General features: G+C 39.0%; 1 protein-coding gene across 1 annotated transcript; it reads right to left on the reverse strand.

The window, feature by feature from the left end:
- Positions 1 to 2774: 2774 nt before the first annotated feature.
- Positions 2775 to 18224, reverse strand: LOC149946583 (uncharacterized). Its single transcript, XM_090171762.1, has 6 exons — positions 16341 to 18224; positions 15144 to 16268; positions 12531 to 14614; positions 11049 to 11792; positions 10120 to 10796; positions 2775 to 3593 (listed from the first exon to the last, which is right to left on the reverse strand). The coding sequence occupies exons 1-6, from the start codon at positions 18203 to 18205 to the stop codon at positions 3036 to 3038; spliced, it is 7053 nt and encodes a 2350-aa protein (XP_090027888.1). The 5' UTR covers positions 18206 to 18224; the 3' UTR covers positions 2775 to 3035.
- Between the last annotated feature and the right edge of the window lie 416 nt (positions 18225 to 18640).

Raw genomic sequence — 18640 nt, forward strand, 5'->3', positions numbered from 1 at the left:
TGAGGCCCTGCGCTGCAGCACACTGAACACATGGGAAATTCGTCACTGGCAGATATAACGTGCTAAATAAAATGATAACATCAACTCATTAGTGCTTTAGTACGGGTAAGAGAGGCACAAAAAGGGCTCTCCAGTGGCAAAATCCGTCCTAACTTGCAATGTGGCTTAAAAATTCATTTTTCGTGTCTACTTTGAGGATCCGGGGTGGACAACAAAGGGGGCAGTTGCCCCCGGAATTTGAGTTAAACGAATTGGGTCGTGTTTGGTGTCGTAACCGATGGTGTTTTCCACGCTGAGTCGAATGAGACCAATCACAGGTCCATAGGATGCACCCGAGGGGCTACATGTAGTCACTCCGCCTAATCGGTGTACAAGCCCGTACCTTTGACTGTACTTATGAGATTACGTGTAATGTTTAGATGGCTCGCGAGTTCGTGGCGGTGGTATAGGTCGCCGTTGCTACCTTATTTCCAAAACCAGTTGTCTCAAAAAATTCGGTTTGAGTAAAACATAATAACAATTAACGCGTTATCTTATTTCTATTACCAAGTATGTAAAACAATTCAGTTTCGGTAATGATCATTTAAATTTAAAAACGGTTCTATCACGATACCCATTGGGGCCCTCAGCGCCCGTAACTTCGGCCCCTTGATTTCTCAGCGACCACCGAGGCGACAATTATGAACGATACGTCCATGTATGGGGTATGAAAAACTCTCAGCGGGGCAATACCCGTTTGGGCCTTCAGGGACCCATAACTTTGGGCCCTTGATTTCTCAGCGACCACCGACGCGACAATAATGGGCCCTTGATTTCTCGGAAATCGCTGACTTAACAAATATACATCCAGTTATGGTTGATTAAATTTTATCTCGATTGCGATACCCATTGGGGCCCTTATATTTGAGAACTTGATTTCTTGGCCCCCGCTGAGATCACATAAGTAAATAATGCGTCGATTCATGAGGTATACAAGTTTCTCGATAGCGATGTCCATTGGAGCCCATACATTTGGCGGGTGTGGAACTAATATTAAGATTGGGCCGACTTGTTCTTTTTGATCTCAAAGTTTGTTTTTTTAGAGTAATCGGGAAAAAATGGACACTTGACTAAAATCGGTAAGGAATATCAATCATCTTAGAGAATGGACAACATTGTTTTAACCGGGTGTATTTCGAAAACGAATCCACTGAATTAACTTAGTTTGACCCTAGCGACCCGATACTGAAGCGAAGTTTTAGACTAGTTTTAATTCACTGACTTCCCACAGAACGAACAACGTCTTTTTATAATATAAACAAAATAAAATAATACACGCATAATATCGAGGGGTGAGACATGCACCAATCCCGTACATTCTAGAGGAAAATTATATTAGAAGTCTTGAAATAAACTTGAAAATCTGGGTGAAAATCAGTTCCAAAATATAAAAATCAGCCAAAAAACCAGAAATCAACGCGAAAGTTACGCCATGAAAGCTCAAAATCAGTTTCTGATTCAGAAATCACTTTGAAATTCAAAATCTCGTACGCAAAATTTTCAAATGTCGAATCCCTCGCATAATATGAAACATGAGTTTAACATCGTAACTTGAGAAATCAAGTTATGAAAAAAAATTATTTAAAGTTTAACAATCTTCATATAGGGAACAGCTATTGTACGTATGATGAAATGACGTATATTATGAGAAAGATCAACCCAAACAATATTGATTCGATCCGATTTAAGTGGAATTTCGGTTTAGCATCGTATAGTACTTAACATTCCGGCCACTTAAGAAGTGGAATGTGCGTGTTAGGTTGGGCCACCCAGAGATGAAGCTACTATTAGGACATGTGCCATATGGTTACTCTCTTGAAGTTGTTTAACGACTCCAACCTCCCTCTCCATCCGTTGTCGGGTAAACAATGCAGAGATTGAGTTAGCCTTCCCGAGGAAACGAATGCACAGATAATGTTATTTTTACTTCCTCTTTCCTCTCTATATTCCAAAGACCTTTTTGTGAAAAATACGACTGAAAACCAGTACATTATTTAGGATCTAACACGATCGTATGTTGTCAATTCGGTTTTTTTTCAGATTATTTGAGTATGTACGAATGTTTGGATACGTCGATTAAAGATTTCACAGTTTTGCAACTAAAATTATTTCATACTATTACGAGCATCGAAATCACAGATCGATTGGTTATCGCCAGTGTTACAAATGTACTGTAATTACTATATGCGGGGTTCTCTATTTTAAATCAATTTGATTTAAATCGCGAATCAAATATTATATTACAGAGTATTTAAGAAAATGTACAAAAGCTATCTAGCAATGTCAATTTAGAACAAAGTACATAAAATTTAATTTTTCATTTAATTAAATTTCATTAAGATTAATTTATATTTAAGTTTAGATTACCGCTACACTGAATTTATAAATAACAAAAATAAAGAAAAGAAAAACTATGACTATACCACGTAGTAGGTATATTTTAGTTGGAGATATTTTATCAATAAAATATCTCAATTACCAGTAAGTCACCGGCAGACAATTGAATTTGAACTTTTCATTTTAAGGAAATGAGAGTTGTGGTTCTTTATTCTTTTCGCTTTGGAACATTAAAAAACGTTCAAAATTAAACACAGGAAACCAATATCTGTTAAATGGAGTAAAACTTTCACCGCCGAAACTGACCAATACCATAGGAGGAAGCGGCCAATATTGGAACTAATTTAAGGGCGACAAAAATACTACAGATCAAATACTTTATCCCTAGTATATTAACACATATATTTGTACCGCAGGCCTGCGATACAGTACGCCCTTGCTCATTTCTTGTAGTCTTCGTATGCTTGAAGAGTTGACATTAACTAAACAGCAGTAAAAAAATACTTTAATATTTCATACGAACTTACAAAGGCGTATTCTAATGATCTGATAATATTCCGTTTAAATACTGTGAACGGAAACAAAAATGAAAAAATTATATCAGGCCAGTAACTTTCTGTAACTGAAAAAATATCACTATTTGTATTGATTTTTGTGGACTACTGAATGAAGCTACTGTTGATTCGTGAAGTGTCAGTCCCGAGAATTTTGTCCAAGGTTCCGTTCTTTTTCATCTTCTGGATAATGGCGGCTAAATTGGCGCCAGAAGCGTGTCCATCTCGTCGAAGTGTGGTCCTCTTCGTCTTGCGAGCTCCCCATTCCTCGTCAGAGTCCGATAATTCTTCTTCTTTAATGGATCTCAAAGGTTCCGCGTTATCGTCAGCTCCTTTCGCCCCTGAGACGTCTTGTCGTAGGTTACGAGGAAAGTCCCCCGGAGGTTCTTCCTTGACGATGGCCGCGAGTCCGAGGTTCCCATCGTACCGAGGGGCTCTCGGAGATAGCGACTGTTTGATGACGTTAACGGTGGTTGGAATATGTAAATTCTTAAATCCCCCATCTGGATTTTCGTACTCGTATTTGCGTTCTTTCGCCTTTTCCGCCTCGTCATTGGCATCTGGGACGCGTTCTTTCAGTTCTTCTTCATCAGAGACCAGCGTGACGATATCAGGTTTAACCTCAACGTATTCTGTTTTTGGTTTTATACTATCCTTACGAACCTGGAATTAGAAATATCTTTCGTTACCGGTACAATTGAAAGCTTAAACGGGGCTTTAAATTCGAAAAACAAATCTTATCTCGGCTTTTATTTGTTGGCCGAATGACGAGGCGATTAGGTTGAAACTGATAAACTTGACATAAAACGAGTTAAGAAAAAAAATTATTAAGTAATTTTCAGTCTACAATTCAGTGAGTGTTATTTGTTAATTTAACGCAATATAAAGAGGAAAACATACAGTATTATACACATGAACGGTCGTACTTGTGTATATATAGCTAACAAGATTTTTAACATTAGATAGAGTCCTTCACGCTATGGGAGAAAATTAAAATTTTTGGGGCGAGATTTTGGAGAGTAAAGAGCTCTGTGACGTCATTTAACGTTAAATTATTTAGCCCGGGGCTAGAGGAAAAACAGTTGGTCAATTAAGCTTCAAATTTTAAACCAACGTTCTTTATTGAATTGTCTAAGGACATTTTATTAATTTTTAATAAATTTAAGATATTTTAAATTAATTTTTAATGAATTTAAGATATTTTAAATTAATTTTTAATGAATTTAAGGTATTTTAAATTAATTTTAAAGAAAATTATTGTGTATTATTAGAACCAGATGGCGATAGCGCTACTATGTTATCATTATTGAACAGACCTCTTATTATACCAAAGAGTATAAAAACTACGTAACCTAGAGATATAATGACGGTCGAAAGCAGTAAAGGAAGTTGTAGCAACCGGGGGGGGGAAGTCACTCAGTGAATTTACACTTCAAATTTCGGTACCGCAGCGCCACTACGGCAGTTTTAAGTGGCAATCATTTTTATTTAGTTCAAAAAATTCCTTAAGGAATTGGTTACCTTTAGGACTTGGCAACGTTAGAGAACAAACGCCTTATTCTTCACTTTTTGAAAATAAACACCGAAACAACGAATCCACAAATTCTAACTAAAAAAATCACGAAACAGTAACCAATTACTGTCACTTTTTTGAATTGACAGATATTAGACAATTAAATATCCAAAATGCCAAATTTAGCACCTCCGCAACACCGTAACTGCCATTTTTCCCCGGTTTTATTATTTATTGTACTAAATACTGCCGTAGTGGCGTTGCGGTACCGAAATTTGAAGTGCAAATTCACTGAGTGCCTTCCCCCCCGGTTGCTACAACTTCCTTTACTGCTTTCGACCGTCATTATATCTCTAGGTTACGTAGTTTTTATACTCTTTGATTATACGGTGTCTTTGCGCCATCGCGAAAAATAAAATGGCCGTTATTGATGCACAAGCTCGTATTCAGTTAAGCCTTGGACAAATATATAGTTATGGTAAAAGAAATAATCACCGCTAACGAGATAGGCAAGCGCGGCCAAGGGGTTACGGTCGTTGATTGCAAAGTCTTCAACCTATGTATTAAATGTTCGAGCCTCGTCATGTAAAGAAAAATAGACATTAAAAAGAATATAATAATACAGTGTAATTTATAAAATTGAATTATTATTATTGTTGAATTTAAAACTAACAGTTGTAATCTTAACTATACAGGGTCTTTTTTTTTGCTCGGAAAAGTGTTTTTTTTTCAAAAACTATTTATAGTACCGATTTCAAATTTGGAAGGTCAATTCTCTATACCGGGGGACATCAGTTTGAGAAATTTGAGCGTTTTCGGTAATGTTTTTCACCAATTTTGAAAAATTATTTTTCGACCACTAGGTGCGAGATAAAAAATTTCTATTATAAAGTTGTAGGCCGTCATCGAAAACCCTTAAAAATTGTTCACTCGACGAAAAACAACTTATTTATCAGTGAAAATTCGAGCTTGAAAAATTTACAAGTTGGTGAAGCCAAATTACGATTGTTTGAAACGATAATTGAAAAGGGAACAAGTCTAATACAAACGTAGTAGAGTTTTCACATTTGAAACAATGTACACGTTTGGTTTTTAAATGCAGATATTTTATTCACATAAATTTTTTACAAAACATTTTCAATAATATCACCATTGGCTGCAACACAGGTTTGTGCGCGGACAATTAAGTTCTCAAACGCTTTCTCTACCATTTCTGGTGTGACGTCTCGGCAAGCACTGATTATTCGTCTAATGAGTTCCTCCCTAGTTTCAATGGGCGTGGCGTATACCTTTGCTTTAACGAATCCCCAGAGAAAATAATCCAGCGGTGTTAGGTCAGGTGACCTTGCTGGCCAATGCACTGGACCATTTCTCCCTATCCACCTTTCAGGAAACTCGTTGTTGAGGTGCTCAGTTACTTGCCGGGAAAAAGGCGGAGGGGCGCCATCTTGCTGAAACCACAACTGACGTCTTTCAGCCAATGGAAGGTCGTCGATTGCGTCACTCAGTTCGTTCTGTAGAAAATGTAAATACCTTTGGCCGTTGAGGTTCGTCGGCAGGAAAAAGGGACCAATCAAACGGTTTCCAACAAGTCCAACCCAAACATTGACCCGTTCAAATTGAACCTGGTGATGATATTCAAAACCCCAATGTGGGTTGATGTCAGACCAAAGATGGCTGTTTTGATGATTAAAGGGCCCATCTCTAGAAAATGACGCTTCGTCGGAGAACAAAACATGGCGCAAAAATTGTCTATCTTCTTGGACAGCATTTAGTAACCAGTTGCTAAATTCATAACGTCTTTGATGGTCTCCGTCAATTAGTCCTTGGTGGAGCGTAGCTCTGTATGGGTGATAGCGATTCTTACAAAAAAAATTTCCACACACGATTTGCAGAACAACCCAAATCAGCAGCGGCGTTAGCGCAACTGTGACGAGGATATGCCACAAAGTACGCGAGTACATTGTTCTCGAAGTCTAAATCCGGTTGACCCAATCCGCGAAACCTAGGTTGCAAGTTACCAAATTGATTGAAATCGTGAATTGCTCGTCTTACTGTATTTACAGATGGTGCTCCATTTGGATGTCTTTCTGCGAAGATTTCAGTCACTCTTCTAAGGTTTTGCGCTGCTTCTCCATAGTAAATGGCAACTATCTCGGTACGCTCAGCTACTGAATAACGAGGCATTGTTCGAAATATTATCAAACACTGATAATAATCTCCCAAAGTTTTCCTTTAAATACCCAATGCATGTTTAGGATTGACCTATAGCCTCGTGTTTTTTAAATCCGGTCGTTTTTGTAACCAAAGTTTCAACTGGATTAGGTAATTCGGTTTCAATTATCGTTTCAAACAATCGTAATTTGGCTTCACCAACTTGTAAATTTTTCAAGCTCGAATTTTCACTGATAAATAAATTGTTTTTCGTCGAGTGAACAATTTTTAAGGGTTTTCGATGACGGCCTACAACTTTATAATAGAAATTTTTTTATCTCGCACCTAGTGGTCGAAAAATAATTTTTCAAAATTGGTGAAAAACATTACCGAAAACGCTCAAATTTCTCAAACTGATGTCCCCCGGTATAGAGAATTGACCTTCCAAATTTGAAATCGGTACTATAAATAGTTTTTGAAAAAAAAACACTTTTCCGAGCAAAAAAAAAGACCCTGTATAAAGAATGTTCAGAGAACCACTGTTGTACAATAAAACTTTATTAAAAAGCTATGCTACGGCCGTTTCGGTGCTACAACTGGCGTCGTCGTCAGGCAAAACTAATCTTAAATTAAATAAAAATAATATAATCAATATATTAATAATAATAATAATAATAATCAGCTAGGCCTAAGTCATCGAGCAAATTTTAAGGCTTTAACTCAGGTGGCCGGGTTACAATGCGTAGGAGGGTGGTGGCAAGCCCTGTAAGCCACGCGAGCCAACAATAACTATTACCGTTAATCTTAACAAGTTTTTATGGAATGGGAAACCGAAGATCTCGGGGAAACCCCTTAAACCAGTGGGGAGAGAACTTGTAAACTCAACGCAGAAGGAGTTGTTCCGAACTTCCGAGTTTACACCCAGTGCCACAAGCTGGGATCGAACCCGGCTCCTCTTGCTGCGAGGCGAAAGTGCTAACCACTCCACCACCCCACCTATTCAGTTTTTCTCCCCAAATTTTTTTAAATTTATATAAAATTATTTTTTCTTCTAAGATTTCTAAATTTAAATAATAATTATTTTTTGTTTTAAATTTTTTAAATTTACATAAAAATAATTTTATTTTAATTCATTTTCAGTTACAATATTATTATAGCAAGTGACGTAGCGAAGCGCGTCGTCGTTTGGAATAAAGACCTCGATTTAATGTGCCTTCCCCGATCTTTTTCCAAGTGGTGATTACCGGAAATATTCTGAACGACCATTTGCTCAGTTGTCTGAAGCTGATTTCCGTCTTCAAAGAATATTAAATAAAGATAAGATATTTTCTAAGAATGAGCAAAACCTTTTTCCCCTTCTTTATGACAGCGAAATCAAAAATCTCTCCAGCAGCATTGACCATATGTTACGTATGAGTGGGAACAAGAATTTTTCCGTGGGTGTGTTGGTCAACCAAATGGAAAGTAATGACAAGGAATTAAAAGCTAAGCTCGATGATTTAAAATCATTTTATCCATTAACTGAAGTAGCATCAAAAATTAGGGTTGGTGAACTGTGCAATGATGATCCGGTGGCATGAAATGTGCACACTAAATCGTCTACTACATACACGTTTTCTCACAAAAGCGAGCTTGCTATCGCTACTAGTGACAAAAAAAAAGGAAATACGTAATCCACCATAACGATTCTTGGTAAATAATTTCTTCAATCTTTTTAATAGTCTAAAATATGAATGTGTATTTTGTATATTAGTTGTCTTGAAGTGACCGTGCTGTGATCAATTACAAAAAGAGAAATGAAATAAAAATTGATAACATGCTACTTTTAGTTTTATATTATTTTAAAGATTTAATTTTATTAGGTGTTAAAAATTTACGTTCGTAAACTGTAATGCTACGTGTTTTTAAAAAGTTGGCAACTTCCGTTACGCCCTTGAAAAAAACTGTTTTCGTAATTTAGTTTCAGCTAAATGTTTAATATGGCTTATCAACGAAACCAAAAGTTTTGGGTAAATTTGGAGTCTTTGTGACCTTTCGTTTAATATTGTTAATACAAATGTACTATAGCACCGAATATAATGTTGATTTAGCTTAAAAAGTATTTAATTTAGAGTTAATTTTTACTCAAAAATAAAATGCTTTATTAAGGCATTTCTCTGCCAAAGGGAACATTTGTTTATGAGTTCTATTCTAAAAAATTATTTTTATTATATTGTTATTTATTTTTGATAATTGTCCGTCTGTTTCCTTAAGCTAAGAATGAACAGCACCTCGGCTGGAATAAGCTTTTTCATCATGATTTCGCTCACGAGCTTTGGAGTCATGCGCTCAATGCACGAGATACTACACCACGGAGTAAATCCACTTAACGCGGTTCTAACTACTGAAAAATCATGTTTATAACTGAAATTTGAAAAAATTGAAGCGGCATGCCACTGCTGCAGACCGAAAAAACCTTAATGTTGTAAACACTTTTCGATGAGGACCGGTAGTGGTAAAGGTTAGTGCTGAGAACACGAAGTGGTACCTGATTAGTTTAAGACCAAGTTATGGTGCTTTGAATACAGATGATAGTGCTTGGTACAAGTACCTACATGAGTCCTAAGGAATACAAGTACATACATGAGGCCTCAACAGTGCAAATACCATCAGTTATTCTCAACAGTACAATTACCACCAGGTGTCTTCAATAGTACAAATACCATCATTGGGTAAGAAATTTATATACCGGTACTCCAAGCGAATCAAAAAAACTACTACACCGGTAGTCTCATCATAATGCCTACGCCGGCGTCCACAAACCCGGACAGGTGACAAATCCAGCATGGGTAGTATAGTACCCTACTATAGACGGTCTCACCCTCAGGCGTGCTCAACAATACAAATACCATCAGGCGTGCTCAACAGTACATATACCATCAGGCATCCTCAATAGTACAAATACTAACAGTTGTCCTCTACAGTACCAGAGTTTCGGTATCTTTAGCTAGTCAGCTAACTTTTTTCACACGTATTTTATGGTTCGGTGAAAACATTTCACGATTATCTCGGTAGGAGCGCAAGTATGGGGTTTTTGCTTATAATTGGGGTCCATTTGTTTTTTGGTCCAAGGTTTCACACTACTTTAAACTAATTGCAATGGCGATGTTCTCTCAATTTCGTTCGTCAAAACTGGCATTCAAACCGACTTGAACTGGTTTTAAAGCAAGTCTTGGCTCTTTCAGAAAAAGAAAGAACACGTTAAAAATACCTTACTATATAGCATTTGCTTCCTTCTATTGGTATTTATAGAAAATAATTAAAGGCTGCTATAGCGCAATACTAAATGAGGGACCCAAATTCAAGACCCATTGTGGCTTGACTAGCTTGTTAAGATTTTATTTTGGGAGTCATTCGAGTAGCAGCCGAAACTAACTTTTAAGCTCTAGTGTGACCATGGCTTTATAGGTTTTAAATATTATATATTTTTTGTTCCCTCCTACGCGGTGTATTAGTATAAAGAAAATATGACGCTAAGCTTACCTTTTTCTTCGGAGAATCTTGAAACAAAGCTGCTTCTATTTGACCAAGGAAAAATTCCGAAGTTTTCGCAATGGCGCCCAACACTTGCAAAACGAAATGTCTGTTTACACGCAGGTTTTTAGCGGCATCGTTGGTCAGCGTGACCGTGTCCTTGCGTAAGGCCAGAATACTGTCGCGGAACTTGACTAGTTGCACGATGGATAATGAGTTCCAGTTATTGCATTGCTTCAAGAGTTCGAACAAGTGGTTACTCTCACTTGAAACACGAGTCAACAGTTCCTCGTTGAATGAATGTTTCGCGTTCGCGTTCGACGTTTCTTTTTTCTTGCGCTCATGTCGGATCTTGAACTCATATTCCGACGACTCGATCAACTTCTCCATGGCTTCGATCTGCAGATGTTTCAGTTTCAGAGTTCGCTCGTCTGTGTCCCGTTTCTCTTGCAAGAAGAACAACCTGGCTTTCATTCCTCGCAGTTTCGCTTTCTGGTACAGTAGTTCCCGATTCTCCTCTAAATCGGGGTCGATTCGGCATTTGGAATCCAAATAGGACTTGAATTCTTCAGCTTTTAAAATGCGTTCCGGACTTTGGTCGTTACAACTACTGGTACATCTGTCAACCTGATAGTTAGAGCTGTTTGTAAATAATGGAACTTGATTGTTACAATCACCGGTAAATTCTGCAACGGGATCGTTACAATCACCGGTAAATTCTGCAACGGGATCGTTACAATCACCGGTAAATTCTGCAACGGGATCGTTACAACCACCGGTAAATTCTGCAACGGGATCGTTACAACCACCGGTAAATTCTGCAACGGGATCGTTACAACCACCGGTAAATTCTGCAACGGGATCGTTACAATCACCGGTAAAAGTGATAACTTTATGGTTACGACTAACAGTAATTTCGCTGTTTTGATTGACATTACCTTTATCAGATTTATCGTGAACGATATGTTGAACGAAAGGTTTTATTCTAGCACAAGTTGCAGATGAAACAGGGTTCCCGTTATTGAGTGTGTTGATTTTAAGAATGGCATTTGATAATGGACTTCTTTCATTTGGGTCTAGGGTGTAATCAATTGCCGAGTTATGCGCGCAATCACAGCGAGACTTCGAATAGGAATTATCACTATTTTTCATAGTTCCTTTACTTGAAATGACTTTTTGTGAGGTGTGACTCTGGGATGTACTTAACAGTGGCATTTTAGCATCCTTCGTGTTTGAGTTGATTCTTCTAGAGTTCGACTTTTTGTTCAGAGATTTGGATAACGACGGTTGCGACTTCAATGAATTATCTTTCGGAGATTGCCGATATTTCCGTTTCTTGCTGGAATTACCATCTTTAGTTAATTTCGAAATGAAAGATTTATCCATTGTTTCTAAGCGAACGACCGGATCGAGTGCCTCGGGTAACGTCAGTTTGTGGGCTCTAGGCTTGTGCTTGAAATCATTGTAGCATTTTTTGGCTTTGTCCAATTCCCATTGTTTCGCGGTTTGTACGGCGATTTCTATCAGCGCGTCTTGGCCGGATAATTTCTGGGAAACCCTAAAGCCGCTTTGGTCGGGTGATGATTTTTGACATTTCGATAAAAAAGATTCGTCTGGACCGTTTCTGGATTGATTAGATTTGATGAAATTCAGTCTAGGGTCTTCCACTACTACCGAAGAGCCTACAAAGAGTTTAAACTTTTCATTTTTCGTCGTGGATAATTCATCAAAAATATTACTAATTTTTGTTACTAATATTTATTATAAGGATTGAAAGTCACTTATTTAATTGTTTTAGTTTTAGTCGCTTAGTAATACCTACATATTGCTATTGTCTCAATCTTTAGAGTTGCAAATATATCCTTAAACAATGCAAGTTAATTAATTCTATTGAACCGGAATGAGTGCTCTAATAACTTAAAAGGAATTCTGAGCTGTAAGGGTACATCACGTTATTATAATAAAATTATGGCGTCCAAGGATATTGGTAAATAAACTACATATTCGTTTGGAAGAGCAACAAAAAGTAAAAGTTGAGACCTTTAAAAGTAATGATCTGAAATTTTTTGATGTTACCATATGTAACATGATCACTCAGAAGTAAACCCCAATGGTATTCTGCTCAAAGAAACCTTGTTCAACAGATGTGACGTAAATTTCCTTTATGTATAAGGTACAATGAATACAACCATTTTAAAAAATTTCCAGTCCACATATGTTATCATTGAAGTTTTCCTATTGATATGGTATATAGTGGCATAATTATGAGTGATTATGTTCCATACGCTTTTAGGTATAGTGCCGACTTTTCGGGTTTTTCATTCGGGAAAGTATGTTAATAGTTCCGAAAAAAACCTTCTGTCGGCAATAATGGATGCTTCCAAGGGTGTTAACATGTATACTTCAAATTAAAAACTTACCAGGGATTCTTATTTTCTTTGGGCGCTTATATATTGGCTTCCTTATTCCACTAACTTTCTTGGGAGTCTTCCACGAAATATAGTTCTGAGGCTCCTCAATTATGGAGGTTTTGCGTTCCTTCTTGACGGGTGTAATTATCTCTCTCTCTAGAGAATCATTCGATTCAGAGGCGCTTCTAGGTCTTTTCCTCAATCTGGGATCTCTCGTAACATTTTCGTACAAGGATGCCGTTTGTGCTTCAGATCCTTGCTCCTCGTTCAACGCGATTGCATGGCCGCCTTCTTCCTCCATTTCAGTTTCGTGATCGGTGTCCATTAGCACTTCATTCGGCGAGGAATAAGGCAGAATGTGACCCGAATACGAAGTATCAACCCATGGATAGTTCGTGTCCTGATCCGCCGAAGCGGGGCATGGTGGAAATACGAAACCCTGATTCGTGCTACATACCACGGGTGGCGACAATACAGTTGGCGTCAAAGGTAAAAAATTACTTGCCATATTTTGCGGATATGAATAAATCGTTGGGCAGTTAAAAATAGGGGAAAAGTTAATACCACTGGTATTTGGATTAGGAGACAGCAACGTATCGCTCGCACCAAGCACGTTTCCGACAGTTGGACTTCCCTTAAATAGAGAATTGATATTATCCCCGCTGTCGATAATACTTATATTATCATTCAGATCAGAGAATAGTTTCGATTCATTGCCATGATCGGTAGAGCAATACGGTTGATACGCGCGCGCACTTGCGCTCAAAGGAGCGTATTTTTCGTGAAATACTTTCAATTCTTTCAACTCTTCATTATCTACTGAAGCCGACGGACGAAAGCGATGTTCTTCGCTCAATTCGGTAGTGGGTAAACTTTGCGAAACCCAGCTACTGTAAGTTTGACTACTATGCGTAACCGGTTCGCTCGCGACGTTACAGTGATATGTCAAATCCATTTTATGGCTGCTAGTAGAGCGCGATTGAGAATGACTCGAATCAGAAGGGTCGAATTTACGTCTCTTACGTTTCTGAGGACATTTAATAGTGTCATTATTTTTGCTGTATCGTTCAACCGGAGCCGACTTCTCAGTTCGAAATTCGCTGTCATTTGGCGATTGTCTAGATATATTAGTAGGTAAATATTGGGTAACGCTTTCATCCGGTAATAGAATGTTCAAATTATCGCTGGTTTTATGATCCAAAAGCTCATCACCTTGGCTTGTATTGGTATAAGCGGTTAATGGCATATTACTTAAATTAATATCGTAATGATCACTTGTGCCAGGATGAACGTTTTGAGTGGCACGCGTGGAGTTATTATTACCTCTCTCCCCAAACAATGCGCCGCCCATAACGTTTTGTACTTCCCAAAACTGAATAGGTGGAGTATTCGTCACGTTCTCAACAGAGAGGCTGTCGGAACGTCGTCTATAATGAACGCGATACATTTCATCGCACTGGTTTGGCATTGCATCTAAAGGACATTCGGAGAAAGTTTCTTCTTGGTCATTTACTTTATACTGATCCCGCTGTTCACTATCATTGAGAAATACATCAGTAGTCTCTACTTTGCCTATTACAGCCTGCGCGCCAGAATTGGTGGATGATTTCTCAGCCAGTCTACGAGGGCAATGGCAATTACCGGATATTTTACATTGGCACGATATGAACAGATCCGGAGCCACTTCAATGAAATCGTAGTCGTCGGATTTGCTATTACGGCGAGCGTGTTTTTGATGATCAGCAACACTGACCATTGGTCTCTTTTTCTTTAGTAAAGTATGCATTTCTAGCGTACTCTTTTCCGCATTTCCAAACGCGTAGAATAAAGTTTGTCCGCGCATATCGTGAGGAGTAAGGGTTGGCGTTGGCAAAAGCGTTCGTTTCTTTCGCGGGAGTCGGCTTTCGGTTTCGTCCCAGCGAGAAGGTTTTTTCGGAGTTGCCTTCCTATTTTTCACGGGTTCAATCCTTTCCGTCACGTCCCAGCGACGTTTCCTCGGGGTCAAGTTCCCCCTTTTTCGATTCCCAGTCGAAATAATATGAGGGCGCGGGAAATCACTCTTGTCCGTGACTTTATTCGGATGCGGAATAGAACTGAAATTACCACGAAAACAATATTATCCTATAACACAAATACTATTAATAGATAACGTTTTATGGCAAAAAACCGCAACGCCTCTAGCGAGTGAGAGTGAAATTACTGGTTTTCAGAAAGTCTTTTGTTTTAGAGAACTGAAATCGTACCATGCTGTTACAACTTTAAGAGTAATTTAAGAGCCAGCCAGTTAAATTTATGAATAGGCATTATCCGTATAGTCTGCAACAGTCACTAATAAAAGCGCACTTGTGTTACCCCTCTTGTCTTTAGAACTGCGGAAAAGACTAAGAAAACGCCACCAGTTGTGATACTCTTCCCATTTTTAAGAATGGCTGCGGTTTTGAGCAAATTTAGATTTATGACATCCTAAAGCATCGAAAAGCCTAACCCCACGAGGAAAATTCTCGACTTAAACCTTAAAAAGCACACCTTTCCCCTATACAGTGGCGAAAATTATTGATGACGTTTTTTGTTGTTGTACAATATGTCAAAGGGTATCTTGCGCATACAATAGAGGTTTCTTACCTTGTTGATACAACCTCCGGTTTCGTGTCATCAGCGTTTTCGTTCGTTTCACCTTGAAGTTTGCTTGGAAAGAGTTTATCTAGTACACTATGAATAATTTGATCCACGTGTGTCTTTTGGGGATGTGGCTGTTTGTACTTATCAGTATTGTTTTTATCTCTGGAAGGTGAGGGTTTCTTCAGAGATCGAGAGTCCTTTGCCATCGACGCTTCTTTCTTCATTTTAGTTCTAGGTATTGAAGACCCAGGATCTTTAGTTTTTCTCAAATGAGAAATACGAACTGGAGGTGTTCTACGTATAAATGGTTGGTTTTCGAGTTGTCCATTTCCTGCTGGTAGTTCTTCGGAAATGGCGTAGTTACTACGTGTAGACTTGTCCTCCGAAAGTCTGTCATCAAAGACTTTTCCAGAAGTGATAGTACCGTCGCAAGCCTTCGTTGTGGTAATGATGTCGGCAGAGCAATGAGCCATATCGAAGTCGGTATAAGGTTTGTGGTAGTAAGAACATTCACCACCAACGTTTTCTTTGGGTACAGCACTAAGAATTACCTCGAAACAGACTGTTTCTTCATGACTGTCACCGACATGTTCAGAAGAGTTTTCTCGGTGAAAGAGACAGCGCCGCGTCCCTTCCTTATTTAAGAAACTCCCATCGTGTTCTTCAGGAACCCCGACTTCGACATTCGTTTTTTCGTAAGCGGTCAGTTCGTCAATGTGGGCAGCGTAATCACACCAAGTTTCTTTTTCAGTTTCGTAATCGTTATAGGTTTCGGTGGTTACTGCGCAGTCGTTACCGGGGTCTGAGTCTGTGGCGTAATCGTTAAGGGTTTCTGTGTCTACTGCGCAATCGTTAAGGGTTACTGTGTTTGCTGCGCAAACGTTAGGGGTTTTGGTGTCTGTTGCCTTGCCATTTCTTGTTCCATTTTGGTCCGCGTAATCTTTATTGCTTTGTGTTTCACCGGGGCAATCTCTCATGATTTCCGTTTCAGATGCGAAATCGTTAGTGGTTTCTTTTTCACGTACCAAATCGTTAGTGGTTTCTTTTTCACGTACCAAATCGTTAGAGGTTCCTTTTTCACGTACCAATTCGTTAGAGGTAGCTTTTTTACGTACCAATTCGTTAGAGGTAGCTTTTTCACGTACCAAATCCACATCTTCAAGAAAGGGAATAACGCCGTACGGGAGTTGGGAATAGCAGAGTGATGCCCTATATTTTTGGTCGTCAATTGAATGGTAACCATGTGCTTGAATGATAGTATCAACGGTTGCGTTACTGGAAAATGTTTGTGATTGGGGGGATAAATAATCGAATTGTTTTTTGGTGAGAGGGACATCAGACGATTTAGCCCCATGTTGCTTTGAAATGATACCTGGTAAAGTTGTGTCATTACGTTGCGTGTTTAGTTTAGAATCGTACCAATTTTCAATTGGAGAGTAGGGATCTTGCACCATTTTTAAACCAAAATGGCCAAATTGCAACGAAGCGATTTGAGTTACGATTGTGAACATTTTTTCGGTAACGGCATTAAATGGTGAAGGTAGTGAGACGAGCGGAAATGACGTGACGTGACACGGTAAAAAGGCAATTTCCGAATGAAGAAACGAACCGAAACGAAATACGGCAGCGAAACCAGAATGAAGCGAAAGTGACCTTAAGGCGGTGTCACTCCAATTCAGTTCGAACCCGGCAGAAAATAACACCGAAATGTTACGGATGATATCCAAATCAGTCCCGAAATATCCAACCACGACGGAAGAATTGGTTGACGTTTCAACGACGACATCTATTTCCTTCACGTCGCCACAGGTCGAATAGGGTACCGTGCTGTCGTCACTCTGCGAGAGCACGTCGATCACGTCCACCTCTTCCGAGGCGATCGCTTTTATAGATTTATCAGAGCCATCGGATGATAGTTCCACCAAGGAACCCGACCGAGTTCTTTCGTCTTCGTCCTTGAACGTCTGGCTGCGAAAATCATCCACGGACAAATCCTCGCTTTTTCCTAACTCGGAAATATTCAACGCGTCTTCCATCATTAAATATTTCTGATCATCGTCGCCCAGATCGACGATGTCTTCAACCGAGGCTTCGCTGAAATTGGAACTCATCAACCACTTTTGTACTTTCTTCTTAGTTTTCTTGGGACATTTGGATGGACGATCATTAAGCGGGGATGATTTCGCGGAAGGATGTGTCTCGAAACATTCGGACACTATCTCACCACTCTCCGAGGCCGAAAGCGCTGACATTTCGGCTACATTGTCGCGATTGCTGTTGACCTCAATTTCCGTCGAACCGTATTTACGTTTATTCTCAACGTTTTTATGGAAAACAAAGCGGCTATTGTCGCCGTGGCGACGATTCTTCTGAAAGCCTCTTTTGGACCGATGGAAGCCGCCTCTTTGTCCAAAACTCGACCACGATTTTCTGGGTCTCGAGCGTTTCGACTTCCAAGGACCCGTTCTATTACCATCTTTCCCAATGATAAATTTGTCGTTTTGTTTCGGGGATGAGCTAACATGGTCCGCCGCATTTCTATTACCAAGATTGACTGTTCCTTTGGCGTTATTTGAGGGGTGATCACTCGGTAGTTGAAACGGTTCCATACCGACTGGATTCTTAGTCGCAAAATTAGTATTTTTATGTTTGGACGCTTCGGTGTTTAGCTGGTTAAGGGTACTGGTTTTATCGATGACAAAGTTAGTGTACAGCGATTCCGGTTTAGCAACGAAGGGGTACTCGTTTGCACGAGCGTAGTTTCCGTTGTTAAATCTGATAGAGCCGCCTCTGTAGCCGAAGTTGTCATTAACGACGTTCCCATTGTAAAAACCTGGGTTTCGATAGTAAGGTCCGTTGTTCTGTCCTCCGAAAGTCCATCCAAATCTAGGAGCGGCAGATTCGGATAATTCTTGGTTGTAAAAATGGGTGTCATAGTTATTTTGCGAATACGCTTGAGGGCGGTTGCAAAAGGGCCACGCGTTAGATTCGTTGTAATAGTTAATTTCGGAGTTCCAGTTGTTCTGGTCCGGATGTTCCAGATTGCAGTTTCGATTAAAGGACATAATTTTAGACAGACGTCCTCACTTTCTGAAAGAAGTAAAATAACTTTAAAGCAGCGGTCGCAATATAACTTAAAACCCGGTTTAAATCGGTTTGAATGCCAGTTTTGACCAATTAAATTGAGATAAGCTTCGAAATGAAAACTGATTTCATGCGATGGAGTAAACGCGGCTTTAGTTACGTGTTATGAAACTTTGATAAGTATGACATTTATTATCCTGTCGTCAATTTTTGATGATAGTCTGTTTCGCCCAAGTTGCATATAAATCATTATGTGGCTAGGGACTAAGAACTATCTGGAAGATTTGACTAGTCTTACAAACTGTCAGGTAACAGTGCCCGAAAAAACGCTATTTTCAGCCAAGGCATAATGGAAATTCCAATACTTTCAACAGTAAAAATAACATTCACTTTATCCAAATAATATTCAATTATTG

The sequence above is a fragment of the Leiobunum rupestre genome, chromosome 4 (genome assembly GCF_980474605.1).
Source record: "Leiobunum rupestre chromosome 4, qqLeiRupe1.1.hap1, whole genome shotgun sequence".
Lineage (NCBI taxonomy): Eukaryota > Metazoa > Arthropoda > Arachnida > Opiliones > Sclerosomatidae > Leiobunum > Leiobunum rupestre.